Source organism: Equus przewalskii, chromosome 7 (assembly GCF_037783145.1).
Source record: "Equus przewalskii isolate Varuska chromosome 7, EquPr2, whole genome shotgun sequence".
NCBI classification, from domain to species: Eukaryota; Metazoa; Chordata; class Mammalia; order Perissodactyla; family Equidae; genus Equus; species Equus przewalskii.
Window position 1 is genome coordinate 20,712,252 of NC_091837.1, and position 27,633 is coordinate 20,739,884.

At 59.6% G+C, this 27,633-nt stretch overlaps 1 protein-coding gene across 6 annotated transcripts; it reads left to right on the plus strand.

Moving 5' to 3' along the window:
- RASAL1 (RAS protein activator like 1) lies at window positions 1–27,408 on the plus strand. Of its 6 annotated transcripts, XM_070628823.1 has the most exons (22): window positions 1–227; window positions 669–886; window positions 4,715–4,771; window positions 6,167–6,280; window positions 6,434–6,495; window positions 10,869–10,998; window positions 13,007–13,088; window positions 13,162–13,293; window positions 14,948–15,036; window positions 15,729–15,846; window positions 15,985–16,138; window positions 16,506–16,570; window positions 16,868–16,980; window positions 18,495–18,687; window positions 21,159–21,296; window positions 21,754–21,898; window positions 22,924–23,096; window positions 24,215–24,352; window positions 24,427–24,562; window positions 25,322–25,442; window positions 26,284–26,360; window positions 26,617–27,408. In XM_070628823.1, exons 2-22 carry the CDS (start codon window positions 822–824, stop codon window positions 26,754–26,756), a joined length of 2,442 nt encoding a protein of 813 aa, XP_070484924.1. In that variant the 5' UTR covers window positions 1–227; window positions 669–821; the 3' UTR covers window positions 26,757–27,408. The 6 variants fall into 6 exon arrangements, 5 of the variants coding, with proteins under 5 accessions (XP_070484924.1, XP_070484923.1, XP_070484925.1 ...); XM_070628822.1 differs by lacking the exon at window positions 1–227 and having other exon boundaries at window positions 434–886; XM_070628824.1 differs by lacking the exons at window positions 1–227; window positions 669–886; window positions 4,715–4,771 and adding an exon at window positions 4,411–4,650.
- Window positions 27,409–27,633: the final 225 nt, after the last annotated feature.

The window sequence follows — 27,633 nt, forward strand, 5'->3', positions numbered from 1 at the left end:
GCGGCTCCCTCCCCCGCAGTGCCAGCCCGTGACGTGGGAGATGCCGCTCGCACGGTCTGAGTTTCATCGGAAACGAAAAGAGATAGGGGGATATTCGAGGCCCTTCCCTTGACTCTGAACGGACCCCCAAGAATGTGCGACCTTCACTCTAGCGACCCCTCCCGCGGGCCGCGGATACCGCTCCCGGACAGGGCATGGAGGTCGGACGGAGGAGGCGGCGCCGGAGGGTAGGCAGGGGAGGCCGCGGAGGTGTGGACGTGTTGGAAGGAGCGCAAGCAGGGGACAGACTGTGTCTTCCGAGCCCAGTGCCAGCTCACCAGGAGCCAGCGGCCACGCCCATGATGGCCGTGCCGCTCCCCACCTGGCAGTCCCGGCGGCCGCGCCCGGGTCTCCGCGGCCGGTGCGCTCTGGCGCGCTTGGCTGGGGTGCCGGCAGAGGGCGCGCGAGGGGACGCGGGGACGGGCGGGGGACCCCGCGGGAGGCGGGATTGGGGGGAGGGCGCTGGGCCGCCCCCTCCCGCCCCCTGCCCGCCCACCAGGAGCTCCAGACCGGGAGGCAAGAGCTGGCGGTGCCCCCTGCGCGCTCCACCTGCTCGGCGCGCCGCTCCTACCTGTGGAGTCCGGGGGGCGCCCCCTCCCCGACGCCTCTCCTTTCTCCTCCTTCGGAAGCCTCCCGCCCAGCTGCACGCGTCTCGGACAGGCGGCGCTGGGACCCCGGGACAGGGCGCCAGTCTGGCAGCTGGTGACATGTAGACGTCCTCTCCGCGGTCCAGCCTCGGAACCTGGGCGCCCTCCTGCCCGGAAAGTTTGAGGCTGGGCGCCATGGCCAAGAGCAGCTCCCTGAACGTCCGCGTGGTGGAGGGCCGGGCGCTGCCCGCCAAGGACGTGTGAGTACCCCCGGGGCGCGGCGGGGGTGAGGGACGCACGGCACATGGGATGGGGCGGGGGTCACCCATTCCGAATGCTAGGGAGGGTCGGTGAAGTGGGTGTGGGGTTCTCGTCTCAGACCCAGTATTGGCACAGAGCTGCCTTCCCGGGGCGAGAGGCCCCATGCCGGTGGCTGTCCTGGTGGGAGGGGGCGCCCAGACTTAGCAGATGCCCCGCCCCCAGGAAGGGGGGTGTCTTTGTTCTGGGATGCACTAGAGGGGTCTTCCAGGGCTGAAGAGGGGGTTGGAGAGTCAGATTCCGTCCCAGCTGGGGAAGGGATTGGCTGGGGTCTGGGGGGGTGTGGGGGGGTGTCTCTTCCTTCATCCAGGCAGGTGTTGGAAGTGGGATTTCTCCAGGTTTGGGTGGGTTCCTATCAAGAGAACCCTGGGGAGGAGCGCTGGAGGGCGCAGGACCCGGGTGGCCCCAGCATTCCTCCGGGCACATCTAATGTTTAGGTTTGCAGAGTGTCACCAGGTGGCCCACCAGCCAGGCCCCGGGGGAAATGGGTCCTCTTGATCCAGAGCTCTGAGCCCCTCAGTCTGGGAGCTCCCAGCCCACTGTGGGCCTTCCTTGCATGCTAAGCCACCGGAGCGCCCTGCAGCCCCCTCGGTGGCCAGGTGTGATGGGGCTCGAGGACCCTCGGGCTGCCCTGGTGCTAGTAGTCCTTGGCTGTGCTTCCCCAGGGCTGAGTCAGCAGCTGCCGAATCAGCAGAATGGCCGGAGGGGTCCCCCTCCTGTTTGGCCTGGAGCCCAGAAGGAGCTCTGAGGGTGTCAGCACCCGGGGCGGCTGCGGGATCCTTGGCAGGTGACTGGCTGTGTGACCTTGAACCTGGTCCTCTCTGGCTCTCGATTTCCCATCTGGGCGCTGGGAGCTCTGGACAGGAGTCTCCAAGTGCCCTGCGGCCGAGAGGGTGGAGCACCTGTTGGGGTTTCCCCCGCGGCCAAGGTGAGCCGGAAACTGGATTCTGGCCTTTGCGCAGGTCGAGGTTGGGGCTTAGCTGTACCCTAGCTGCCCGTGCCGTGGACCCCCAGTGGGAGCATCCTGCCAGTGACTTCATGAACCGCCCCCCTCCCCACATGCAGCTGTGCCATGGCAGTGGGGTGGGGGGGCGGTTTGCTTAGAGCAGTTTTCCCCGCCCCCCCATCCTCATCAGCTACCCCAAATAAACACGCACCTGACACGAAAAGCAGAGAGCCTGCGGTGCGAATGCAGCGTCTGGACGAGCCCCTGCCTCCGTCTCTGAGATGCCCTCTCAGAGCCCCTGAGCATTCGAGATTCTGGAACCATCGGTGCCAAGGAGGCCAGGAGTGGAGGCCTGGCAGCTGCTAGAGGGCTGAGGGGACCCTTCCAGAGCCCGGGCTCCATCCCGCTGTGCTCTGGCCGCTCCACCAGTCCTGGGTGAGGGCCACGAGCGGGTGGCAGGTGTTGTCCCTGGACCCGGTTCTCTGGGCTCCTTCTGCCTCTGCTGAGGAGGGGGTCGAGTCGTGCCTGGTTCCCGCGTCTCTTGACCCCTCTTCCCCCAGGTTCCCAGGCCAAGGTGAGCTCTGGGGTGGGTTCACCCTGGAGCAAGGGTAGGGAGGAGTCACTAAGCCCCAGTTGGGGATCCAGCCACCCTGCCTGTTTCCCTCACTGTTCGCCCTTCTTTAGAGGGGCTCTCCCCAGAGGATGCTGCCCATAACAATAATAATAATAATAATAATATCATAATAATAGCAGCTGTAAGCTCCAGGGCTTACTATGGGCCAGGTCCTGTGCTTAACACTTCCTATGGTCCCAGCCCAGAGAGGCAAAGTCGCTTGCCCAGGGTCACACAGCTGGGATTTGAACCCTGACTGTTCCCATGCACAAACCAGACTGGGCAGGCAGTGGCCAAGGGGCCTCTTTTCCCATGCCTGAGGTGGGGCAGGGGCCGTGGGAGAGGCCAAGGGTCCGGAGAGATGGAGGGTCTGGAGGGGGTGGCCCCCCGGCTGCCGTTGCCCCTACCTGATAGGAGCCTGATAAGGCCTCGTGCGTCAGAGCCCTGGAGCCGACGTGGGAGCTTGGCTCCCACAAGGGGCCGGAGTCAGGATGGCTCCACGGGAGGGGGCATGTCTCCCAGCCCTTTGCCAGTGGGATCCCAGCCAATCCGGCCCCACATCTGCAGCTGGGGAAACTGAGGAATGAGAGCTTGCCTAAAAGAAGCTTGGGGGTGGAGAACCCAGAGAGGGAAATGAGATATGGGGCTTACCCAGCCACGGGTATCCCGGGGGGTGGAGCCAGATGGGGAAACTGAGGCTCCTGGGGTTCCACAGCCCGGTGGTTTTGGGATAGGTCCAGAAGGGGAAACTGAGGCCTGGGGCCTCATAGATGAGAGTTCAGAGAGGAACTCAGAGACGCAGGACGCCGCCCAGGCTCAGGTGTTCAGGGATGGAGACCGGATGGGGAAATGGAGGCCCTGGAGCACCCAGCAGACTGGCTGAGGGAAGGAGTCCGGAGAGGAAACTGAGGCACACGGGAGCCTGCAGACGAGGCTCAGGCTGGAGCCGACTCCTGGGGCCCACGTGCCTCGTCCCTGGAATCCTGGAGGCATTTGGGGAGCCCTGACAAACTGGACGGAGAGGGCGTGGCAGCGGGAGAGGGCGGAGCCGGGCCTCGAGGGAGGGGGCCATTGGGGAAGCGATGGTGAGCTGGGTGGAGGTGGCGCTGGTTAAGAGCGTGTATGCTGAGCCCCGTAGACTGGGGTTCCAATCCTGACTCTGCCAGGCTGGGGTGGGGGTGGGGGTGCAGGTCCTCCCCCAAGGAGCTCACAAGGGGGCAGGATGAGTTTGGGTGCTCAGAGGGACCGGAGGTCAAGTTTACACGGGATGGTGGAGGTCAGGGACGGCCTCTCTGAGCAGGTGAATTTTGGTCCAACTTTTGAATGACAGCCATGATGAGATCAGGGACAGAGTGTCTTAGGCAGTTGGAACAGCAAGTGCAAAGGCCCTGAGGGCAGCCTGAGCTTGGTGGAAGGCAAAGGAGGCCTGTGTGGGGGGACTAGGGGAGCAGATGGCACTGGGGGAGGGCCCCTGGCTGACAGCTTGGGATGGACTGGTAACTCTTATTATGAAGAGGGGATTGTGCTGGCTTTGGTTGACTGATGGCTCGTGGCCGCTCAAGGGGATGCAGCCTATCTCTCCTATGGGCTGCATTTTGAGGTCTGGGTGCTCTGGTCTGGGCCTGCAGTGGGAGAGTCTTCTGAGGGCCGTCCCCACTGAAGGCCGAGCCTCGGGAAGTCCCCTTTCCGGGGAAACTGGCATTGAAATGACGCTCCAGAGAGGGCAATGCTCACCCCAGACGATGGCATCGAGGCCGCGTGGGGAGGGCTCAGGTGAGCTGGCTTGCATCCCGCCTGGCATTGTCCCCTCTAGTTACTCCCCTGCCTGAGGAGGTGTGTGCTAATATCACGCCCGATTCATAGGGCAGAGAAACTGAGGCCACCGGGGAGGGGACTGCCAGGATGCTGCAGCCAGCAGGTGGCAGAGCCAGGGATGACTCCCGAGCACGCGCTCTTGAGTGCTCCTTTGGCCTCCTGGCTCATGCCTCAGTGTTGTGTTTCTGTGGGTGGGAGCGCAGCGAGCCCGCGTGTGGGGGGCCCGGCACGCGGTGGGCGCTGGGCAGCTGTCACGTCTTCCGCTGGTGCTGCGTCTCCGCTGACTTGCTGTGTGACCCGGGGCCGCAGTCTCCCCTCTCTGTATACTGAAGGTGGGTTGGGACCCCCCACCGTGGCTGCCTCCCAGCCCCCCTCCCTGAACCCCCTCTTCTGCAGGTCTGGGAGCAGTGACCCCTACTGCATAGTGAAAGTGGACGACGAGGTGGTGGCCAGGTGAGGAGTGCGGAGGCCAGGCCTGGGGCGACGGGAGCAGGGCAGAGGGCACCTTCTGGACCTGGGAGTCCAGGCATGCGAATTCGCATTGAAAGGCTTGCCCCACGGTGGACCTGCAGCCTCACGGTGGGCACCATGTGCCTGGCCTCAGGGCCCCACGGCTGGGGCTGCCAGTTCCTCTCTCCATCCAGCCCACCAACTGGCCGACCCCTGCCCCCCTGGACCTGCTGATGTCCCTGCCAGCTCCCTGGGCCTGACTCAGCGGCTGGCAGCCTGTGCCTCCCCCAGTGGCCTCCCCAGGGGCGGGCATCTCACGCTTGGCTGGGCTGGCTGGTTCCGGACCTGCTGGGTGCTGCGGGCATCGGGGTGTGTGTGTATGTGTGCGTGCACCCAGCTGGGCCTGCTTGTGAGTGTGTGTGTGGGTGATGGAGGGCTGGTGTGAACGCCTGTGACCACGTGCACGTGTCCTGTGGGTGTGCAAGGCGCACAGGCTCACATTGTGTACATGTGTGTGCGTGCCTGTGCACACACACATGAGCTGTGCTGGTCACACATATGTGGCCCCTGCCTGCTTATTTGGGTAGACAGGCACTGGTGTGAACATGTGTGAGGTGTGAGGATGTGTGTGAGTCGGGCCGGGGGACATGGGACTGGGCCGTGCTTGGCTCCCACCCCCGCAGGCCGAGGGACAGCTCTCAGCCCCCGAAGGCCTGAGAGGTGCGGGTGGGCGGGTGGCTGAGGCCTCCGTTCCTATGGAGACGGCAGGATTCAGGATGCTCCTGGCGCCAGTTCTGGTCCAGATGGGCCGGGAGCTGGGGGCGAGGAGCGCGCATGGGGGAGGGTCAGCTTGCAGCACCCCAGCTGACCCCCCCTCCATCGTTCTCTCTGTGCTCATGCTGTCCCATCACTGCATTCTGTGTTACTGCCCCTAAACCCACAGATGGATTTTCTGTGTGTCTCCAGGCTGCTGTCTCCCCGTCTCTGGGCTCTGAGGAGCCTCTCAGCTTAGGGGCTGGGGAACCTGAGGGACTTCCAGCTGGGAAAAGGCCAGGGCATGGGGCAGCGGGTATTTGGGAAGAAGGGTTCGTCTGATGGTGATGCCCTGGGCTGGGGTAGAGGGCAGAGTGTGTGCACGTGTGTGTGTTGAGGTCTCTGGTTGTGTGTGTCGAGGTTTCTGTGTGTGTATTTGTGTGTATCTCTACGCCTGGGTTCATGTGTGTGGTTTGTGTGTGTGTGTGTGTGTGTCCCTGGGTGGGTGTGTATCTAGGTTCTGGGTGTCTGCATGTGTGGAGCCCCTTCTCATGTGTGTGTGTGTGTGTGTGTGTCTCTGGGTCCCCAGGTGCCTGCCACCTGCGTGGCCCAAGGCCCCCCAGCCCTCTGTGCCCCCTTTGGCAGGACAGCAACCGTCTGGCGGAGCTTGAGCCCCTTCTGGGGGGAGGAGTACACCGTGCACCTGCCCCTGGACTTTCACCAGCTGGCCTTCTACGTGCTGGACGAAGATACGGTGGGGTGTGTGTGCTGGGGACCCAGGCCCGGGCGCCGGAGGGGAGGCGGGACGCCTCGGAGCCAAGTACCGGCCCCCCAGCCCTTGCTGCCTGCCCCCTCACTCCACGGGCGGGGTGGGGTCCCTGACTGCACCCTCACCCCGCCGCCTTTCCGCAGGCACGACGACGTCATCGGCAAGGTGTCGCTGAGCAGGGACGCGATTGCCGCTGACCCTCGAGGTGGGTGAGGGGCTCCGGCGCCCTGCTGGGCAGAGGGAGGAGAGGACGGCCATGTCAAGAGGGGGCATTTTCGAGGGCAGAGCGGGCAGTGCGGGGAAGCATGGAGCCTTCAGTGGAAATTATTTCAGCTGTTGTTGTTAATGGAGTTTAATTTTAATTTGGTTCTTTTATTGAGCAGTTCATTCATTTACATAGTTCAGTATCCAAGATCGCAGTGAAACTGTCCCTCTCACCCCGGTGACCCCATTCTCGTCCCAGTGTTGTCCATTTCTTCTATGTCCTTCTGGAGGTGTTTCAAACATAGGCAAGCAAGCAACAATAGTAATAGCAGCAAGCACTTATATAGTGCCTACTGTATACGGAGCACTTTCTGAATGCTTTCCATGTACCCACTCACTTGACGACGGTAACAACCCTATGAGGCAGGTGCTCTGCTTGTCCCCGCTCCACAGGGGAACAGGCTGAGGCACGGGGGCCCCAGTGAGTCGCCCAAGATCTCAGAGTCATTGAGCGGGCCGGCCAGGATCTGAACCAAGGCCGTCCAGCTCCAGAGTCTGTGCTTGCCACTCTGCACGGTGTGTGCTCTGTTCTCTGCTTCCAGGAATGAGAGCCTGTTACAGTCACTGCTCTGTGCCTCGTCTTCACCTCGCCATGGGTCTCGGGGATCTTTCTATATTGGTGCCCCAGAGCCTCCCCATCCTTTGATCTCTGTGTGAGTTCACGGCCCTCCGTTGTGTGGATGTGCCGTCATTTATTTGCCCAGGCCTCTACTGATGGGCACGTGGGTTGTTTGCAATCTTTTCCTAGTTCAAACAATGCTACAGTGAATAGCCTTGTACAAATGGGGTTTCACACCTGTGCACGTTGCATCAATCAGAACTGGTCAATTCCCAGAGGTGGAACTCATGGCTGATAGATATTGCTAGATCACCCTCCATGGAGGAGGTCACAATTTACACACCCTGTACCCTTGTCAACAATTACCAAACTTTTTGATCTTGTATCTGAGAGGTAAAAATGGCCTTTCAGCATAGGTTATTGTGCATTTCTCTATGAGTGAAGTTGAAAACCTTTTTATATATTTAAGAGTCACTTCATTTCATTTGTTGTCTATTGTCTATTCATATTCTATGTGCATCCCTCCCCACCCCCCGCACTGGGTTGTTTGCCTTTTATTATTGATTTGTAGGCACTCTTTACATATGAGGAAAATTAGTTCTTTGTCATATTAGCTGCAAATATTTTTTCTCCCTTTGTGGCTTATGTTTTGACTCTGCTTACAGTTTTTCCATGTATAAAATTTATTTCTTTTTCTGTAGTCAACTCCATCTTTTTTTTTTTGGTCTCTTGATTTTCTCTGACACCTAAAAAGGCCTTCCCAACCCTAAGATTAAGAAATTTTTTTTTACATGATTTCTTCTAGCAACAATTTGTTTCCTGTTTTTACATTTAAGTGTTTCATATGTTGGGAATTTATCCAGAGACAAGGTACGGGGTAGGGATTGACCTTTATTACTTTTTGTCTGGGTGAGTACTAATTGTCTCAACACCATTTATTGAACAATGTATTTTTTCATCAGTGGGAGTTAGTTGAAATCCTACTGTGTGCTAATCAGCACAATCATTGCTCCTATTTAGTGAGGGCTCCCTATGTGCCAGGCAGGGTGCTAAGCACTTTCTGTTTAGTCCTGACAACACCAAGTGAAGTGTGCGCTAGAGTGACCTTGAATTTGTGGCTGATGGGCGGTGAGGCTGCGAGAGGCGAGGTGACTTGCCCCTCCCGGAAGTTGTAGAAGTGGGACTCGAGCCCAGGCTGCGCCCGCCTCCAACGTCTGTGTCCCTAACCTGTGCCCTGGGCTGTACCCAGTGTGCCCCAAACATTCCCAAGGGAGTGGAATTAAATGAATGGAGGATGAGGCCCAGCTTCAGGGAGCTTGTGGACCAGATAGAAAAACAAAACACATTCACACAGAACAGGGGGGAAGGGAAAATGAAACTGTCATGAGTCTGCATGTGGGCGCTTTTTATTTTTTGAACAGGACAGAAACGTGGGAGTGGAGGTATATGGAGCATCACTGGCCTGACAGTGGAGGAGGGGGCAGTGAGGGCTAGCGTGGTCGGGGGAGGCTTCCTGGAGGAAGGGGCATGAGTGGGTCCTTAAAGGGGCTATCGCAAAGATGCTAAGCTGTCTCTCCAGGGTTTCTCTTCTAGGACCAGGCACAGGCCAGGCCACATGGGGCACTTGGGGGGGGTGGGTGGAGAGGCTCCAGGTGCCAGGCCAGAGGCTGGACTTTCTTCTGGAGGCACTGGGGAGCCATTGATGGTCCTGGAGCAAAACAGTGCAGAGATTGGAGCCCTATTATGGGAGGCTGGAGTGATGGGAGGGAGTAGATCCCTGAGTGGCTTTGTGGATATTGGATCACAGGGGACAAAAGTAGATGTGGGCGATCAAGTAGGAGTCTGCGGCGATGATTAAGTGAGAGGAAGCTGGTGGTGTCCTGCACTTGGGGGGAGCAGGCGACAGGGAGAGATGAGATAGAACTTACACTCTCAGTGGCAGGGGGACCAGATCCTCAGAAGGGCCTCCCGCCACCTCACGGCGAGACCCTGACTTAGGCGGGATTCCTAGTGCGTTGTTGGGGTTGCCGTGAGGAAGGAGAAACCCACAGTCTCCCCTCCGTCCCGATCATGGGCTGAAACCTAGCAGGGAGTGGGGCCCAGCAAGAGAGGACGCAAGGGTGGCCCTGACAGTGGAGGTCAGCGTCAAATCCACAGTCGACAAAGAGACCCATCTCGGGCCAGGGGCGAGGCGGGTGTTATTGACCCCAGAAGTCCCCGTTAGACTGAGACCCCCCAGGACGAGCGAGCACCATCCTCTCCGGGGACAAGCATCCTCATGTTCAGTTTCCCGCAGAGGAAGCTCAAACAGACATGAATTCACAATCAAAAATCACCCCACACCAGGAAGTGGGCCACCGGGAGCAGGGGCCAGCGGGAACGATAACCATCAAACTTAGACCCACGAAGACTTTAGATTTTGTAATTATGGTGCACAGAATTTAAAAACAATTAAATAGGGGCCAGCCAGGTGGCTCAGCAGTTAAGTTCACACACTCCACTTCGGCAGCCCAGGGTTCGCTGGTTTGGATCCTGGGTGCAGACATGGCACCACTTGTCAAGCCATGCTGTGGCAGGCGTCCCACATATAAAGTAGAGGAAGACGGGCACGGATGTTAGCTCAGGGCCAGTCTTCCTCAGCAAAAAGAGGAGGATTGGCAGCAGATGTTAGCTCAGGGCTAATCTTCCTCAGGAAAAAATAAATAAATAAATAAAAAGTATAACCACCAGAAAGGGCCAGCAATAACCACAATAAATTAAAGCAATACCTTAAAAAAGTAAACAGACTTGAAAAAGAACCAAAGCAAACTTTTAGAGATAAAAGGCACAATTATTGTGATTGAAAACTACGTGACTGAGTCCCACAGTGGATCCCTCAGAACTGACGTGCGAGTTAGTGAACTGGAAGAGAGCCGAAGAAATTATTTAGACTTTAGCCCAGAAAAACAAGAAGGAAATTAAAAAAGAGAAGTTCAAAGACATAGAAAATAATCCAGAAGGTCTAATGCCCATTTAGTTGGAGTCCTAGGAGAGAATAGAAAAAATTAGGGAGAGGAAATAATAATATAAAAATTGAGGAGAGGAAATGATTAAAAAAAATTGATGACCTGGAATTTTCCAGAACTCAAGGGAGGATATGGTTCCATAAATAGAGGAAGCACAACCTGTACGAAGGAGGGTAAACTGACATCCTTACTTAGACACATTGCAGTGAAGCTGCCGAACGTCAAAGCCATCGTCCTTACGATGAGGGAGAAAAGACAGACCATTTACACAAGGTCAATTATTAGGCTGAATGACTTTCCAATAATTACAAAGTGTTGAGGGAAATGAAAGAAAGGCAGAGATTGGGGTTGACCTCACTGACTCGGGCAGGGAGAATGGCCCGGACGAAGGCTCAGAGATAGGAACGCCCACAATTTTGGTGGGGGGAGAGTATGTCAGGACTAACAGACGGAGGGCTTTCTGTGCCAGCGTGAAGAGCGTGGTGATGCTTGGTTAAGGGCAGTGGCCCCAGAGCTGTCTGCCTGCCTTTAACTCCTAGCTCTGCCGTTCCCAGTGGGGCCGTGGGCAAAGGGCTCCCCCCCGTGCCTCACGTTCCTCATCTGGAAGGGGGGTAATCACGGTACCTCCACCGGAAGGCTCCCAGGAAGGCCAGGACTTAACACGTTTTTCATGTTAATTCAGCTTTTAGGTTAACATGATGCCTTGCACACAGTAGGTGCTTAATAAATGTTGGCGCCTCTGCCCTCCAGGAATCGATAGCTGGATCAACCTGAGCCGCGTGGACCCGGATGCAGAGGTACAGGGTGAGATCTGCCTGGCCGTGCAGATGCTGGAGGATGCACTGGGCCGTTGTCTTCGCTGTCATGTGCTCCAGGCCAGGTATGGTCCTGATGTGGGCTGGGGTGGGGGGTGCTCGGAGAATGAGTGGGAATCCACTGGGTACCCCCAGATGTCTTGGCCTTTGAGATCACCTCACTCCTGGGACACCCCTGGGCTCAAACAGGATCCCTTGTAGGTAAACAGTCCAAGCTACCGGATTGCAGGTTTCTGGGGTTAAAGCACCAGCGAAATCCTTGTTGGGTCCCCAGTGACCAGCAAACAAAGGCCAGACACTCAGGATGGCCAGACACATGAGTGTGGAGGTGTATTAATCAAATTGTGAGCAATAGATACCCAATTCATACTGGCTTGAGCAGATTGGCTCATATGAATGACATGTAGCTTCAGGCATGGCTGGATCCAGGTGCTCAAACAGTGACATCAGAAATCTGTAGATACCGATTCCTCGGCTGTCTTTTGTGTTAGCTTCATTCTCAGGGAATCTCCCCCCAGGTGGGGGCAAAGATGACCCCAGCAGCCCCAGGCTGGCATCTTACCACCTTGGCCGCTCCAACTGAAAAAGAACTTCTGTCTCTCACCATTTCCAACCAATGTCCTGGGACTAATTCTTATTGGCTCACTTTGGGGCATATGCCCGTCTCTGAACCAATGACACTGACTCTCGTTGGTCAGGCCTGAGTTGTAAGCCCATTCCTGGAGTGGAGGGAGGGATCAGCCGCCTAAGCCCTGTGGGCTGGCAGTGAGGGAAGGTGGGTCCTGCCCCCAGGAAACACCAGAAGGAAGGCAGAGGCAGGACCAGTGAAACCCACAGATGACCCTCCCGGGGCACCAGCGCGTGGGACACCCATCTTTCCTCCTGCCTGTTTATCACTCTCTGCTCCCCTTCCCTCTTCCTCAGCGCCCCATCCTTCTGCTTCCTTAAATACTTCCACCCTCCTTCCCTCTCATCTCCCCTCTTGTCTTTCTGCCTTATCTTCACACCTTACACCTCCAGCCTTCACTTTTAGGCCAATCTTCGCCCAGGTAGGAGAGGATCTCTATTTCTAGTCTGCTGTGTGACTTTAAGGCCCTTTCTTGCCCTCTCTGTGCCTCTCCCACACCTCCAGATTTCTTCCCCCAGCTGGGGCTCCCTGGAGTCTGGATGGAGTACGCAGGGGTAGAGGACAGGCAAAAGGACTCAGCCTGGGGCAGGGGCTCCTCGTCTGCTTTGTGCCCATGGCCTCCTCCCCAGCCACAAGGTTGTGCAGGATCCTTGCAAGCAGGAGAGGGACCGATCGCTGTCGCTTAGCAACTGGGCTGGCTCCTAGGAAACCAGAGAAGGCTTTGGATGCTGAGCAGGGGTGGGAGATGAGCAGCAGGAAGCAGCAGGCAGCCCCTGGTCGGGGGAGATGTCCCTGGATTTGGGGGACCTCAGGAAGGATGGGGGAGGCTGACTGAGGTGAGACTTTTGGGTTGTCATGGCAACCAGAGGTAGGGGGTCTCTGCCTCGTGCCTTTTCTTGGGTCCCAGGCAGGGTGTGGGCATGAGTGTTTGTTGAATGAATGAATGAGCTGAGCAGTCACCACACTTCATCTCATTTAACCCTTGGCCCTGAGAGGTTGGTCTGTTCTTACTCCCATTTGCCAGATGAAGAAACTGAGGCTCCCAGTGTCGCCCAGCCAGTGAATGGCATAGCCAGGCTTTGAACCCTGGCACCTTGTCCTTTGGCCTGTCCTCCCATCCAGGGGCTCCAGGGAAACTGAGGCTCCCTTCCCCTCCCCTGTGCACCTGCTGGGCTTCGTGAGGCAGGACTCGACCTGTCTGTGCCTCGGTTTCCTCATCTACTGGTGCATCCTCGTAGGGTCGCGTTAGTCCACAGGCAGGTACCGGGGTTGGACGGGCACGGCGGGAGCGCTCCTCGCTCGGTCCCTCCAATGGAGCGGTTCGTTGTCATGGAAACCAGTGGCATCTGAATGGTCCAACCTGAACCCCTTTCCCAGGGTCCAGCTGGGGTCTTGGTCCTCGGGGGTCCTGTGTTGCCCCCACTCCTTTCTTCGTCTGTCCCCAGGGACCTGGCCCCCCGAGACATCTCGGGCACGTCTGACCCCTTCGCGCGCGTGTTTTGGGGCAGCCAGAGCGTGGAGACGTCGGTGAGTGTGGGGTGGAGCCGGGGAGGCTGGGGGCCGGTGGTGGGTGCTCCCCCCTCACCCCCTCCTTCCCCAGACCATCAAGAAGACCCGCTTCCCACGCTGGGACGAGGTGCTGGAGCTGCGGGCGGCACCGGGTGCCCCCTCCCCGCTGCGAGTGGAGCTCTGGGACTGGGACATGGTGGGCAAGAACGACTTCCTGGGCATGGTGAGCGCCCCCCTCCAACACCCGCTGTGGCTCCCCATCGCCACTGAGGGGGAAGGAGGAGGGAGACGGGCCGGGCGTCCTGGGCCCCAGAGGGCAGATGTGAAGGCGGCCTGGGTGATGGAGTCGCATCGCTCCTGGTACAGGTGGGGAAACGGAGGCTCTCAAAAGTGCAGGAACCTGCCCGAGGTCACAGGGCGGGCCCGGAGTCTTCTTCCGGATGAGAGTACCCAGGATGCCGTGTGCTGGCCCTGGGCTGAGCGCTTCTCCCACATAACCTCATTTACATAACCCTCGTGGCCACCCCTGAGGCTGGGACTGTCGTCATCCCCTTTTTACACGTGGGGAAACAGGTTCAGAGTGGTGAAGTAACTTTCCCATGGTCACATGACAAAGAAACGGCAGAGCCAGGATTTGAGTTCAGGCCTCTCTGACTCCAGAATCCAAACCCTTAACTCCTGCTCCTGGAAACGCCACGCTCTGCTGGGTTCTCCTGGAACCTCAATTTCCCCGTCTGTGCAATGGGTGTGACTGCTCCTGCCTCTCAGGAGTGATGGACGGAGACTCAGGGCTGACAGTTTTCCAAAGGCGGGAAGAGGAGAGCAGACGGTGAGGGGGGGAGGCTCGGTCGCGCGCTGCTGGTGCGAATGTAAAATGGTGCGGCCGCTTCGGAAAACAGCCCGGCCGGTCCTCAAATGGTTAAAGATGGGGTTACCGCCGGACCCAGCAATTCCGCTCGTAGGCGTGTGCCCGGGAGAGATGAGAACATACGGACATGACAGAACTTGACCCTGAATGTGCACAGCAGTGTTTTCACAATGGTCCAAAGTGGAAAGTCCGCACACCTCCATCGAGGGATGAATGCACAGACAGGACGTGGTCCACCCTACAGTGGAATAGGATTCAGCCATAAAAAGCAGTGAAGGGCTGACACATCCTGTGACACGGATGAACCTTGAAAACATGACGCTAAGTGAAAGAAGCCAGACACAGAAGAATCTGTGTGATTGTACGATTCTGTTTATATGAAATGTCCTGAATTGGCAAATCCATAGAGACAGAAAGTGGAGTAGTGGTTGCCAGGGGCTGGGGGTCGGGGTGAGAGATGGGGAGCGGCTGCTAATGGGTACAGGCTTTGGGGGGCTGACAGAAAATGCTCTGAAATCAGTGGTGATGGTTGCACAACTCAGAGAATAGACTAAAAACCGTTGAATGATTTACTTTAAATTGGTGAACTGAATGGGAGACAACTTCTGTCTCTCTAAAGTTATTTCAGAAGGGAGGGGACGGGGCTCAGGTTCTTCTGGACTGTCTGGAAGGCTTTTGCTAGATGCAATTTGTGTCCCTAAACAGAGCTGAAGATATACTCAGTCCAGACATGCTGTCTCTAGCAGCTGTGTAACCTTGGGCGCGTCACTCCACCTCTCTGAGCCTCAGTTTCCGCAACTGTAAATTAAGTGTGCCCTGGAGGCCCTCAGTGCCCTGGCAGGGGGAGGGCGTGTCGCTGCTGTCGTGTGGATGGGACACGGTGGGGGCAGGAGGTGGCGCCTGGAAGGCTATGGCTCCTTGCGTGGGCAGGCTGAGCTCTCCTTCCAGGGCCGGTGGTCTGGCCCCAGCAGGGCAGGGCTCGGCTGAGGGTCCGTGTGTCCCCCCACAGGTGGAGTTCCCCCCTCAGGTCCTGCAGCAGAAGCCCCCCAATGGCTGGTTCCGCCTCCGGCCCTTTCCCAGAGCCGAGGAGGATTCTGGGTAAATGTGGGCGCGGAGGGAGGAGGCCAGGCTGGAAGCACACTGGGTGCCATCTTCAGCTTGGGGGCAGGTCCTCACGGTGCCCACGTCAGCCACAAGCTGTCACCGTGTCCCTGCCCTCATTCATCTCACAAATGTTTGTCAAATGGCCCACGGTGTGTGTTTACATGTGTCCAAGTGATTCGCCTGATCCCCTCCACCTGCGAGCGTGTCAGTTCACACTTGTGGGTGTGTGGTCAGAGCCTTGGGTCCTTCCACACCTGCCCACACCTGTCTGCACTGTCCATTCCTGTACATGGGGTTTCACTGGGCACATCTTCGCACACTGGCCATATCTCTTTACTCTGTCTGCATTATCCACTCCTGTTCATACCTGTCGGTGTCTGTTCCCACCTGCCCACGCCTGTTCCCACCTGCCCACACCTGCCCACACCTGCCCACACCTGTTCCCACCTGCCCACACCTGCCCACACCTGTTCCCACCTGCCCACACCTGTCCACACCTGCCCACACCTGTTCCCACCTGCCCACACCTGTCCACACCTGCCCACACCTGTTCCCACCTGCCCACACCAGTTCCCACCTGTCCTTCTGCGGAATCCCCCTGCTCCTGACTGTGCTCACCCTGCCGCCCCGGCCAGCTGCCCCCGCCCACACGTCCCTGTCCCCCCCGCTCTGCTCTGGCCCTCCAGGGGCAGCCTGGGCGCCCTGCGGCTGAAGGTGCGCCTCACGGAGGACCGCGTGCTGCCCTCCCGGTACTACCGGCCACTCTCAGAGCTGCTCGCCACGGCGGTGCTGGGGCCGGCAGAGGTGGGTGCGTCCGACGAGCAGTCCCGCTGGGCGGGTGGGGGTCTGGGTCACCGCTGCCTCCTCCCTCAGGGAGCCCCAGCTGGGCTCTTCTGCTTTGGGGTCCCAGGGCCACCTCTCCTGCCTCCTGTGCTTGCCCAGGAGGATGCTGCCAGCCCCCTGGCTGTGCTGGAGGAGCTGACCTCAGGGGACTGCCGCCAGGACCTTGCCACCAGGCTGGTGAAGCTGTTTCTGGGCCAGGGCCTGGCCGGGCCCTTTCTGGACTATCTCACCCGGCGTGAGGTGGCGCGGACCAGTGAGTTGCCCACATGACCTGCAAACATCACTCCTCAAGGGCAGGTCTGCAGAGGGGTCTCTGCGGGGGGATGGGGAGGCCTCGGGCAGAGGACAGGGGTTCCTGTGTGTGTGTGTGTGGTGTCCCCTGTGCTGTGCATCCAGCCAACTGGGAGCACAGTCCTGGTTCAGGCCCTGGTTTTGCTACTCATGAGCTGTGTGACCTTAAGAACCTTGTTAAACCACTCTGGGCCTCTGTACTGTGAACAGAGTTGATGGTGCAAGTCCTCTCAATTCCTGAGGCTGGAAGAATCATGACCCCACGTTGGGTGGCGGGGGTGAGATGGCCCCCCCCAAATCCCAGCAAACCCTTTTCTCTCTCCTCCCAGCCGACCCCAACACCCTCTTCCGTTCCAACTCCCTGGCATCTAAGTCAATGGAACAGTTCATGAAGGTGAGGAGGTGAAGGCCCCGTGGGGCCCGGCGGCAGCTTCCTCAGGGGGACTCCCTTCCCAGTGCTCACTCGGAGCCCAGAGCTTGGCTGCCCTCAGGTGGCCCCGGGTAGCTGAGGGGGGTGGCTGGTGCCGGGCCTCGCCCTGACCTGCCCCCAGGTAGAGTCCCCCACCCCAGCCCTTGGCACGGCCCCGCCTCCCTCTGGGCCTCTCCCTGCGGGGTCCCCCGGCCCCCGCTCAAGGGCACGGCCCGGCCTCGCCCTCAGCCCCGCCCCGTGTGGTGCCCCCTCCGCCCCCAGCTCGTGGGCATGCCCTACCTGCACGAGGTCCTGCAGCCGGTCATCAGCCGCGTCTTTGAGGAGAAGAAGTACATGGAGCTGGACCCCTGCAAGATGGAGCTGGGCCGCACCAGGTGAGCAAGGCTGGGGGACCCCAACCCCCGACCCCCTGCCCGCCTGGAGCCTCGTCAGGCTGGGCCCACGCCAACTCCCACCCTCTCCTTCAGGCGCTGCGGCTCAGGAGCTCTGCGTCCCGCCTCCCAGCCTCTCTGGGGCCTGAGGCTCTGAAGGCCGGGTGGGGCAGTGGTTAGGGAAGGACTCTGAACTCAAGCTCCAGGGGCCAAACCCCAGCTCTGCCACCGCTGATGGGCAGTGGTCTGCGTGCGGAGTGGCTCCCGGAGCCCTCTGGGAGCCTGGGTGGAAGCACGGGGTCATTCCACCCTTGGTGGGCTCTGCCTCTCTTTCCAGGACCTTCCCCTCCAGCCGGGGTGGGAGGGCTTGCTCCCGCCAGGCCACTGGAGCTGGTAGCTGGCAGTCCCTCAGGGCCCACGGTGGGGACAGGAGAGGGTCTTTCCGCCCAGCAGGGCTGTCCACCTTCTGACCACCCTGGAGGCAGGCATCTGGACCCCTTTTTGTAGGCAGGGAAACCGAGCCTCAGAGAGGGGAGGTCACCTGCCTAAGGTCGCACAGCTGGGAAGTTGTAAAGTGGGGATTTGAGCAGGCCTGAGCAGGAGTGCAGAGTTCATCTGTGAAACTCCAAGGCGAGGGCTTTTCCTCATACGTCTGGCGAGGACCAAGTGACTCAGGGGGTGCCTGCAAGGAGCAGGGGCAGCTGGGGCCCTGAGCTGGCAGGGTGGCAGGCAGACTCTGGAGCCGGCAGTCCCGAGTTCTGACCTCCACTCTGCCACCTGTTTGCAAGGGGACCTCTCTGAGCCTCAGTCTCCTCCTCTGTCAAATGGGAACAATCAGCCTACTTCATCTGTTGGGTTGCATTACGATTAGATGACACGATGCCAGACACAGCGAGTTCAGGGCTTAGCTCGTCGGGTTCAGGACACAGTGGGGCCGGGAACCCCAGCCTGGCTGCTGTGGAGTCTGCAGCCTGAGGGTGGGCAAGGAGGGCCTTCTGCCCCTATAGAAACGAGAAAGGAAGGAACGAGTCGATTGCAGATGGCACAGTTCATTTGCATGGGGACAGCCCCGCAGACGAGGGTACATTTAAGCAGAGACTTGAAGGAAGTGAGGGAGGGAGTTGTGAGCAGATCTGGTGGAAGAGGGTTCCAGGCAGTGGGAAGGGCAAGTGCAAAGGCCCTGAGGTGGGATCGCACGTCTGGCACATCCGTGCTGAAAATGCACTGAACTGGGGTCCGGCATTATGTGCAGCCAGGAAGGGATGGCCTCTTTGAGGAGGTGATGTTTAAGGTGAATGTGGAGGCAAGAGTGTCGCAGGCAGAGGGACAGTCTGTCCACAGGCTCCGAGAGGACAGTGAGCTGAGCGTGTTGGAGCAGGAGCGCGAAGCCGGGTGGGAACAGGAGGGGAGGGTGTGGAGTGGGCGGGCGGGGTTGCTGGGCTCAGTAGGGGCCGGGGAAGATGTGGAGCGGGGGGATGCCCGGCTCTGAGGCCCAGCCGCCCCACTTGCTCCCCCAGGAGAATCTCCTTCAAGGGCACGCCCTCAGAGGAGCACGTGCGGGAGGCCAGCCTGGGGCTGCTCACGGGCTACCTGGGGGCCATCGTGGACGCCATCGTGGGCTCCGCGGGGCGCTGCCCGGCCGTCATGCGCCTCGCCTTCAAGCAGCTGCACCAGCGCGTGGAGGAGCGCTTCCCGCAGACGGAGCACAAGGTGGGCAGATGGGCAGACCGAGGCTGCGGAGGGCAGCAGCTCGTCCAGGGATGCGCGGAGTCAGGGCAGAGGGGGGACAGAACCCGGCTGCCCACGCTGAAGGCCTGTGTGTCTGGCAGAAGTGGGGGCGGTGTTCTCTGCAGGGTCTGGGACCCAGGAGAAATAATAATAGTTAATAAAAATAATAATCGCGGCAGCTGACACTGCATGCAGCCCTCTCCACGGGTCAGACCTTGTTTTCGGTGCGTTACGTGTTGTTACCCATTATCCAGTGTTCACGTCCACCTATGAGGTGGGTACCTGTATTGCTCCATTTCGCAGAGGAGGAACCTGAGGCCCAGGCGGGTTAAGTTACACAGCCAGGAAGGGGTGGCGCTGGGATGGGCCCCATCCAGGCAGGCGGGCTCTTGCATCTGCGCTCATAAGCGCCAAGTGATAGACTCTGTGCAAAATAAGTGAATCTTAAATGCCGGCTGTGAGATTGAGAGCAAGCTGGCACACAGTAGGTACTCAGTAGCAGATACTCAAAATAAAGGCTAAAAGTAGGTCCGTGCCTGGGCTGGGGCTTTACCAATATTGATACGGAAGTTGAAAACTCAGGTGCTACAGGGCTCAGGCAGGTGAGGAAATGAACCAAGTGTTTGAGGCGTGGGGCGGTAGGGAGTGGTAGGGCCTGTGGCAAACCGGATCCCACAGCTTGTCTGGTGGGAGCAGGCCTGGACAATCAGTGATGGCCATGTAGGATTGCCACATCTGCAGAGTTTTTTTTTTTTTTTTTTTTTTTAAGCCAGTATTCTGGATTTTAGGTGCCAGCTCTCATTTTTTAATTGATTGATGCCCCATCTCTCCCCACTTCCTGTTTACAGATGGGGAAACGGAGGCCCAGAGAGGTCAAGGGTCTGGGCCAGGGGTTGGGGACTGAAACCGAGGCCTGTGGCCTCCCAGCTGGGGTCTCGCCCTTCTCTCCCTCACCCCCGCTGAGGAGTGAGCTCTGGGCCTCCAAACTGGGACGTGGCTTGGTGACACCCAGCTTGCCGGGTGCTCAGCTGGGCTGCCGGCAGAGGTGCTAAGTGGGACACAGGGAGGAGGCAAGGGGAGGGGGAGGCCAGCTCCCCAGCCAGCCTGGCCCTTGGAGGGGCCAGTATCAGGGACGCCAAGTGTCCCCCAGTTCTCGGCCCCCAGGGTGGGCAGAGGCCGTGGGCAGGGAGCCGGGACCGTCACAGGCCGGGGGGGTGGATGGGGGAGCCCAGGGGACCCCATCTCTGCCGCTCTGACATCTGTTCCTCCTTCTCGAGAAAGGAGGAAGTTAATGAGCTGATGTCAAAGGCTAAAATTACGCTGGGACAGGGCGGCCGGGGGGGCGGGGTGGCTGTGGGGGGCAGTTCAGGGTTCCAGACGGCAGGTGGGGTGAGACCCTCCGGGCACCCAGCTCCTCCAGAGGTGCCCAGGAGGCAGGTCTCAGGTGTGAAAACAGCCCCTAAATAAAGGCTGGAGCACAGACTCGGGCTAAAGATAGCCGGCGAGTGGGGGGAGCGGGATGGGGGGAGCGGCGGGGGCCGGTGCCGTGGGAGGGGCCGCCCTCTCTCCGGTCTCCCTGAGCTCCGGGGGCCAGGCTTCCCTGCAGGCAGGCCTGGCCTGGGGCTCGCACGGACAGGCACCGTCCTTAACAGTGTGCAGAGGCAGAGGCTGTGGCTGGGGGCACATGGGCCAGGCGCAGGGACCTGAGTGTCCTCGTCTGGAAAACGGAGATAATAGCATCTCCCCCCGCCCCCTCGCTGGGATTGTGTGAGCATTAGATGTCATAGTCCAGGCTTGGTTCCCAACCCCCAGCGAGCGCACCGCAGCAGCTGGTGTCAAATACAGGAGAGTGTGGTGAAGAGCGGAGAGTTCAATTCCAGCCTGGGGTCAAATCCTGGCTCTGCCACTTACAGCTGTGTGGCCTTGGGCAAGTGACTGTCCCTCTCTGGGCTTCACTTGCCTCCTCTGTGAAATGGAGATATAATAAAGTGAGTATTAAGTAAACAAATGTGTGCAGAAGGATCTGGCCTGTTGCTATTATTATCAGAAATCATAGATCTGGGTTGGAGTCCTGCCTCCTCTACTCAGCAGCTGTGTGACCTTGGGCAAGTCACTTGACCTCTCTGAGCTTCTGCTTCCTCATCTGTAGAATGAGAAGAATGGTGGTGCCTCCCTCATAGGGCTGTGCCCTGAGTACAGTGGTTGGCACACAGCGGACTCTGAGGATGTTAGGCTAAATCTGATTGTGCAGGATGTGTGTTGTTACTCCATTTTCCAGGTGGAGAAACTGAGGCCCAGAGAGGAAAAGCCCCCTTGGCAGACCTGTATGGCCACCTGACCCATCTCCCATCCCACTTCCCCTTGCACCACTGACCTATAGTCCTTGCTGCCTCAGTTTCCCCAGCTGGGAAGTGGGTCTGGCGGCCCCTCTCACCGGCTTCTCCTCTCGCCAGGACGTGAAGTACCTGGCCATCAGCGGCTTTCTCTTCCTGCGATTCTTCGCGCCTGCCATCCTCACCCCGAAGCTGTTCGACCTCCGGGACCAGCACGCAGACCCCCAGACCAGCCGCTCGTTGCTGCTGCTTGCCAAGGTACCAGCAGCAGAGGCCCCTGCTGGGTGTCCTTAGTCAGGGAAGAGCATAGTAGGACCAGAGCAGGGGGGCAGACCACAGAAGACCCCAACACGACCCAGAGAAGGAGGAAAGTGGGAAGCAGGCTGGTAGTCATTTACGCCTTAGTATGAATTAGACCATCGTTTGCAAAGTGGTCACCTGTTGGGGCTCTGATGGGCTCCAGAGGATGGATGATGTGATCAGCAGTCCTGGGTGGGGGGATCTGGGCTCGGGAGGGAACAGAAGACGGGCACTGGGGGTGCATATCTGTGCACAGGGAGGGGCAGATATTGCTCAGAGCAGGTGCTGCTATGAGTCTTCTCCTTTGGTGAGCACTGATTTGGGAGCCAGGACCCTGGGGCTGTGTTCGGGGTCCACAGAGGGCCCTTCCCCCTGCGGTGACCGTGGCCCTGGCGTGCCCTGCCCCTTGCTCCAGGCCGTGCAGAGCATCGGGAACCTGGGCCAGCAGCTAGGCCAGGGCAAGGAAGTGTGGATGGCCCCCCTGCACCCCTTCCTGCTGCGGAGCGTCTCTCGTGTGCGGGACTTCCTGGACCGGCTGGTGGACGTGGACGAGGAGGAGGGTGAGTTCCAGTGTCCCTGCCACAGCCAGCCTGTCACCCCACTGGATGCGCTGGGCCTGCCGCCCCGCCCCCAGCACTGAGACTGTGGACCTGTGCGTCAGCTAGTCAGTCCACTAACATCTCCTGGCACCGGCTGTGCTGGGTCTCAGAGATGATCAGAGTGCAGGCCTTGCCCTCCAGGCCGCTCCAGCCAATGTGGAGAGGCGGATGGGGATTGTGGTGCGGGGTCCACACAACTGACAATTATCTAAGTGCCGACTCTGTAACGGACACTGCTCCGGGCCTGGGAACAGCTGTGAACAAGACAGAACAGACTCCTGCTCTCACGGAAGTTTTATTCTAGTGGGGACCACAGGCTGTGGGCACGATGAATTAGCCGAGCACATGGTGTGTTAGGGAGGATGAGTGCTAAGGAGAAAAAATAAAGGAGGGAAGCGAAGGTTGAGGTGGGGGTGGCAGGTGGAACTTTTAGAAAGGGTGGCCAGGAAAGACCTTGCTAGGGTGACATTAGAGCAAAGCCCTGAAGGAGGACAGAGAGCATGAGGATCCTGAGGAAAAACGTTCCAGGTCGGGAAGAGCATGTGCAAAGGCCCTGAGGTGGGGCCAGAGAGCACTCGTGAGGAGGCCAATGAAGAAGAGTGAATGAGGGGGAGGAAGGTGAGGATGAGGCCACCGGACAGTTTTAAGCAGAGGAGTGGGGGTTGAGTCTGTATCACAGTGTTGGGTGCAGGTCACCTGGGAGCAGCCCATCGAGCCCCGGGTTTGCCTGGCGCGTCTCTGGTGCGGGGCTGCCTGGGCGGACTCCCCTGGGCGCCATGGCCGCAGATCCCTGCCGAGGAGAGGGCCCAGGGCCTACGTGTGGTCCGGGCCACCCTCAGCGGCGCTGTCCCCCTCTCAGGGAGGGGTCCAAGGCCTCCTGCCTCCGGGGGAGCGCAGGCTCCTGCTCATCCCTGCGGCCGCGGGCAAGCCAGCAGAGCGGCTGGGCCTGGAGCGGAGGGGCTCACTGTCCCCCTCCCCGTCCCCAGAGGCTGGGGGCCCGGCCAGGGCCCTGATCCCGCGCTCGGCGACGGTTCGAGAAGGCTACCTGCTGAAGCGCAAGGAGGAGCCGGGCGGCCTGGCCCCGCGCTTTGCCTTCAAGAAGCGCTACTTCCGGCTCAGCGCGGACGCGCTCTCCTACGCCAAGAGCCCCGAGTGGCAGGTGGGGCCCCAGCCCTGTCCCGGGGAGGGCTTCCAGAGGGGGCCTCCCCAGGGAGCCGCTTCTCTCTACCCAGGGGGAAACTGAGGCCTGGGGTTGGGGGGGGGGGTTGCGATGACTTGCCCAAGGTCCCGTAGCGACTTAGCAGTGCCAACTCTGCTCACACATTTGGGCCATGCGGGCACAGACGGGCACAGACACACCCACACACACCCATCCTCAGGCCTCCTTCCGCATGCACCGTTGAGGGGCGGACATACCCCCCACATGTGGATGCGCACAGGGCAGGGACGCTGCTCACCGCGTCCCCCCCGCCACCCCAGGTCTATGCCCCCATCCCACCCAGAGGCACACGAAACGGGAGCTGCTCGCTCCCAGGTACATGCCCGGCTGTATAGGCGCCCACATTCGGCATTCGTTCACTCACTCATTCATTCATCAAACATTTGAGTGACTACGAGGTCCCAGGCAATGTTCTAGGCACTGGAGATACAGCAGTAACGAGACGTAAAATGCATGTTCTCATGGGGCTGCCATTCAAGCGTAGCACAAGCCGAACCCCACGCTGGGATCTACCCACTTCTGAGTACCACATCCCTAACTGCCACTAGCCAGCCCTGGAGAGGGTGCCCACGCTGACGGCTGCTGCATCAGCAGAGTGCCATTCTAGACTTCAGCTCCCTGGGTTCCAGCGCTGGCGGCACCAGCCGAGGGACCCTGGGAGGGTCATTTATCTTCTTGTGCCTCAGTTTCCTCATCTGCAAATTGGGAAGGACAGAGCCAGCCTCAGACATTTGTTGTGACCATGAAATAAGGTGATGGATGTAGAGTGCTTAGAACCACACCCCAGGTGCCGCAGAAGCGGTGGCTATTATCCTTCTTCTTAAAGAAGGAAACTGATGCCCCGATAAGTTGTCACTTACTCAGAGAGTGACGGGGCAGGACTGCGGGACTCATGGAACAGCCAAGGGGACACGCACACAGATCACAGATACACAGATTGAATGTCCCCACCCCCCGGGGCCCACCTGAAGCGCACACCCAGAGGAAAGCTGTCCCTGGGCCCCGCCGCCCCGGCCCCAGCCCCCAGGCCGCCCCGCAGCGACGGTCCTGTCTCCCAGACGCGCTCCTCCATCCCCGTGTCGCACATCCGCGCCGTGGAGCGCGTGGACGAGGGCGCCTTCCAGCTGCCGCACATGATGCAGGTGGTGACGCAGGACGGCGTGGGGGCGCTGCACACCACCTACCTCCAGTGCAAGGTGAGGCCCCGCAGGGGTGCGGGTGACGGCGTCCCCTGGGTCCCCCACCCCTGACCGCCCCCGACTCCCTGCAGAACGTGAACGAGCTCAGCCAATGGCTGTCGGCCCTGCGCAAGGCCAGCGCCTCCAACCCGGACAAGCTGGCCGCCTGCCACCCGGGGGCCTTCCGCAGCGCGCGCTGGACCTGCTGCCTGCGGGCGGAGCGCTCAGGTGAGGGGGCGGGGCTGACTCGTGGGGGCGGAGCCTGAGCCCCCCGCCGCACCTGTCAATCAGCGGTGTCCTACCTCCGCCCGGGCTGGCTGTGCAACCTTGGGCGAGTTACTGAACCTCGCCACGCCTCAGCCTCCTCAAGTGTGGAATGGGGCTGATAACAGTGCTCAGGCGTCTTGCGAGGATTAAGTGAGTTGATATCCACAAAGCGCTTAGGATCCTGCCCGGCACGTGGCGCTCATCAAATTGCACCCCAGGTGTCTCGTGGTACACGGACAGACCGTGGGCTTGCTCTCGAGGAAGACAGGTGAATAAGCAGAGAATTTAATACAGTGTCACGCTTACCGAGATGAGGCTTTCGAGGCTCCGGAAAAGGCCTCTGACCCAGCCCCAGGGCTGGAGAGCAAGGAGGGCTTCCGGAGGAGGTGTTGCTTACATGTGACCTGAGAAGAGAGGTTAAGGAGCGAAGTTGGGGACAGGGATGGGGTAAGAAAGAGCGTTTCAGGCAGAGCACGGGCCTGGAGGCGAGGCAGAGCGGGCTGGAGGACAGGAAGGGTCTGCGTGGCTGGACCCCGGATGTGGCAGGAGGACAGAGGCGAGGCTGCTGCTCTGGAGGAGGGTGGAGGCCGTGGGGCTGCAGGGGAGGACTAGGTTTGAAGGGCGGTGTTACAGGGGAAGGGCAGGGTTTGGTGGCTGCCTGGCTGTGGGGGCTTCTGGAAGGGCGTGGGGGCGGTTATTGATGATGCCGTGTCCCCCCAGCCGCTGGCTGCAGCCGCACACACGCGGCCGTCACCCTGGGGGACTGGAGGGACCCGCTGGATCCGGATGCTGAGACCCAGATGGTGTATCGGCAGCTGCTCCTGGGGCGGGACCAGCTCAGGTGGGTGCCCCCACCCCTCCCACTGCAGCTGCTGGGACCCGTGGGGGCAGCCGCCCACTCTGGCCTCCCACCTTCCTTTCTTCCTTCTTCCCCTGCGCCTCAGCTGGGCCTCCCTGGGGCGGGGCAGGCTCAAGGTGAGGCCCGGGAAGCATCCTCGGGGGCCTCATGCAGAAGTGGGTCTTGGGGTCTTTTAATACCAGGGGATCCAGAGACGTGGGCACAGACCTTGGGTGTGTCCCTCCCCTTCCTGGGCCCAGGATCACCGTTATTCTGTGACAGACACTTGTTCCAACTCATTATACAGAAGGCTCTGAAACTGGCGTGCCTGAGTTCAGATCCTGACCTGGCCACTTACTGGCTGTGTGATCTTGGGCAAGTTGCTTACCTTCTCTGTACCTCAGTTTCCTCATCTGGAGAACAGGCATAACAGGAGTCCCTACCTCATGGGCTGGTCCCCAGGGTCAGATGAGCTAATAGGGATAAAGCACGGGTGGGGACCTGGCCACACAGTCAGCGTTCAATAAATGCTCACGGTTCTTATTACGCTGTGTGACCTTCAGTAAGTGTCTTCACCTCGTGGTGTCTCAGTGGCCGTCTGTATAATGGGGCCAACAGAACGTACCTCCCTCACATACGTGTTTTGCGATAATTAGATGACTTAATATGTGTAAAGGGCTTAGAACATAGAGGGGACTTTATAAACGTTTGTATGACCACGATGATGACGGTGACAACTAGGGAGGACCTGTCATTCCTCCTGCCACCAGCAGAGAATCTGTGGGGTAGAGAGCAGGGTTGGGAATCAGGGCCCGGCCTTGTCTGTGTCCCTCTCAACTTCCAGGAGGAAATTCCTGGAGAATTCTAGCGTGGACACAACTCCGGAGGCTGGCACAGCGAAGGGCTCTGGCTCCTTGGAAGGTAAGGGGTCAGAAAGTCCCTTTTCCTGGCCCGCTCTGATGCCCCCCTGTACTTGCCAAGCAACTGCGATGTCCTCGCGCCCGCTCTCTCTCCTGTTTCCGGTCCACCAGCAGGCCAGGGGTGTAGGTGTGGGCTCCGGTACGTTTTGGGGTTCTCAGGGCACAAGGAGAATCTGGAGCTGGAGGAAGCCCTTGGTCGGGGGTGGCAGCCTGCCCTGGCCTGGCTGAACCCCCGTGGCCCCCTTGTCTCCCTCCAGGGGCCTGTCCTGATGCCCTGGCCCGGCAGAAAGCAGCAGCTGCCCGCCTGCTGGAGGTACTTGCGGACCTGGACCGAGCCCATGAGGAGTTCCAGCAGCAGGAGGAGGGGACGGTGGCCCCTGGCCCCCTCGGGCCCTGAGGGGATGCCACAGCCACCTGGCCAGAGGAGAAGGAGCTGCTGGGCTCTTCTCAGCGTACCCTGGTCCGGGAGTGCCCTGTGGCTGTCCTGTACCTCATTGATGCTGTGGCTTGGGGGCTTCTGGAGATAGCCTAGTCTCCTGTGCTCTGAGCCCAGAACCTGAGGCATGGAAGCCCTTTGGCAGGGGCTCAGCCTTGCACTGAATGAGTCTCACTCTCTGGGTTGAGGCCGACTGGAGAGGATGGGATAAGGAACCTAACTCATTGGGTCTCTGCTTCACCGGACTGGCCTCTGCCTGTGAAGCACTGTGGCACCAGTGAGGCCAGCCTGGCCCTGAGCTGCTGGATACAGCTGTACCTGAATCCCTGATGCCCATGTGGTCTTGTTGCCCCAGACAAGCACTAAATGGGCTTAGCCCTCCCTGTTTTCATGTCTGTCAATCCCTGTAACATCACCGATCCTCCTGAACCCTGCCCTTGGCCGAGGGTCCTAACCGCAAGCTTCCAGAACCAGGTGCCCTCAAGAAGAACTGAGGCTGGGAGCCTAGCGTGCCAGACTCAGATCCTTGGAGGCTGGGAGACCTTGGGCCAGGCTCTTTCCCTCTCTTTGAGCCTCAGTTTACCCTGTATAAAATGAGGAAGGAGTGAGTTCAGATGCGTGGGTGTCAATCTGGGTTCTATGGAGGTGGCTCTGGAGCCAGGCAGGGGTTTCTCAGATGGGGCTCCAAAGGCCCCTACCCCGGGGCTGTCTGCTAGACAGGCAGATTCCAGGCACCCCTCACCCCCCAGCTCTACTCAGTCAGCACCTGAGGGTGGGTGGGGGCGGGAATCAGGGGTTTTAACAAGTTCCTCAGGCCACGTGGATGCACGTGAGGTTT

Coding starts and splice junctions, on each gene's coding strand:
- RASAL1 (XM_070628821.1), top strand. CDS start 5,603: ATGGGGGAGGGTCAGCTTGCAGCACCCCAGCTGACCCCCCCTCCATCG. Junction 15,037..15,728: donor AGAGCCGAGGAGGATTCTGG/GTAAATGTGGGC, acceptor CTGGCCCTCCAG/GGGCAGCCTGGGCGCCCTGC. Junction 21,297..21,753: donor CGTTGCTGCTGCTTGCCAAG/GTACCAGCAGCA, acceptor CCCTTGCTCCAG/GCCGTGCAGAGCATCGGGAA.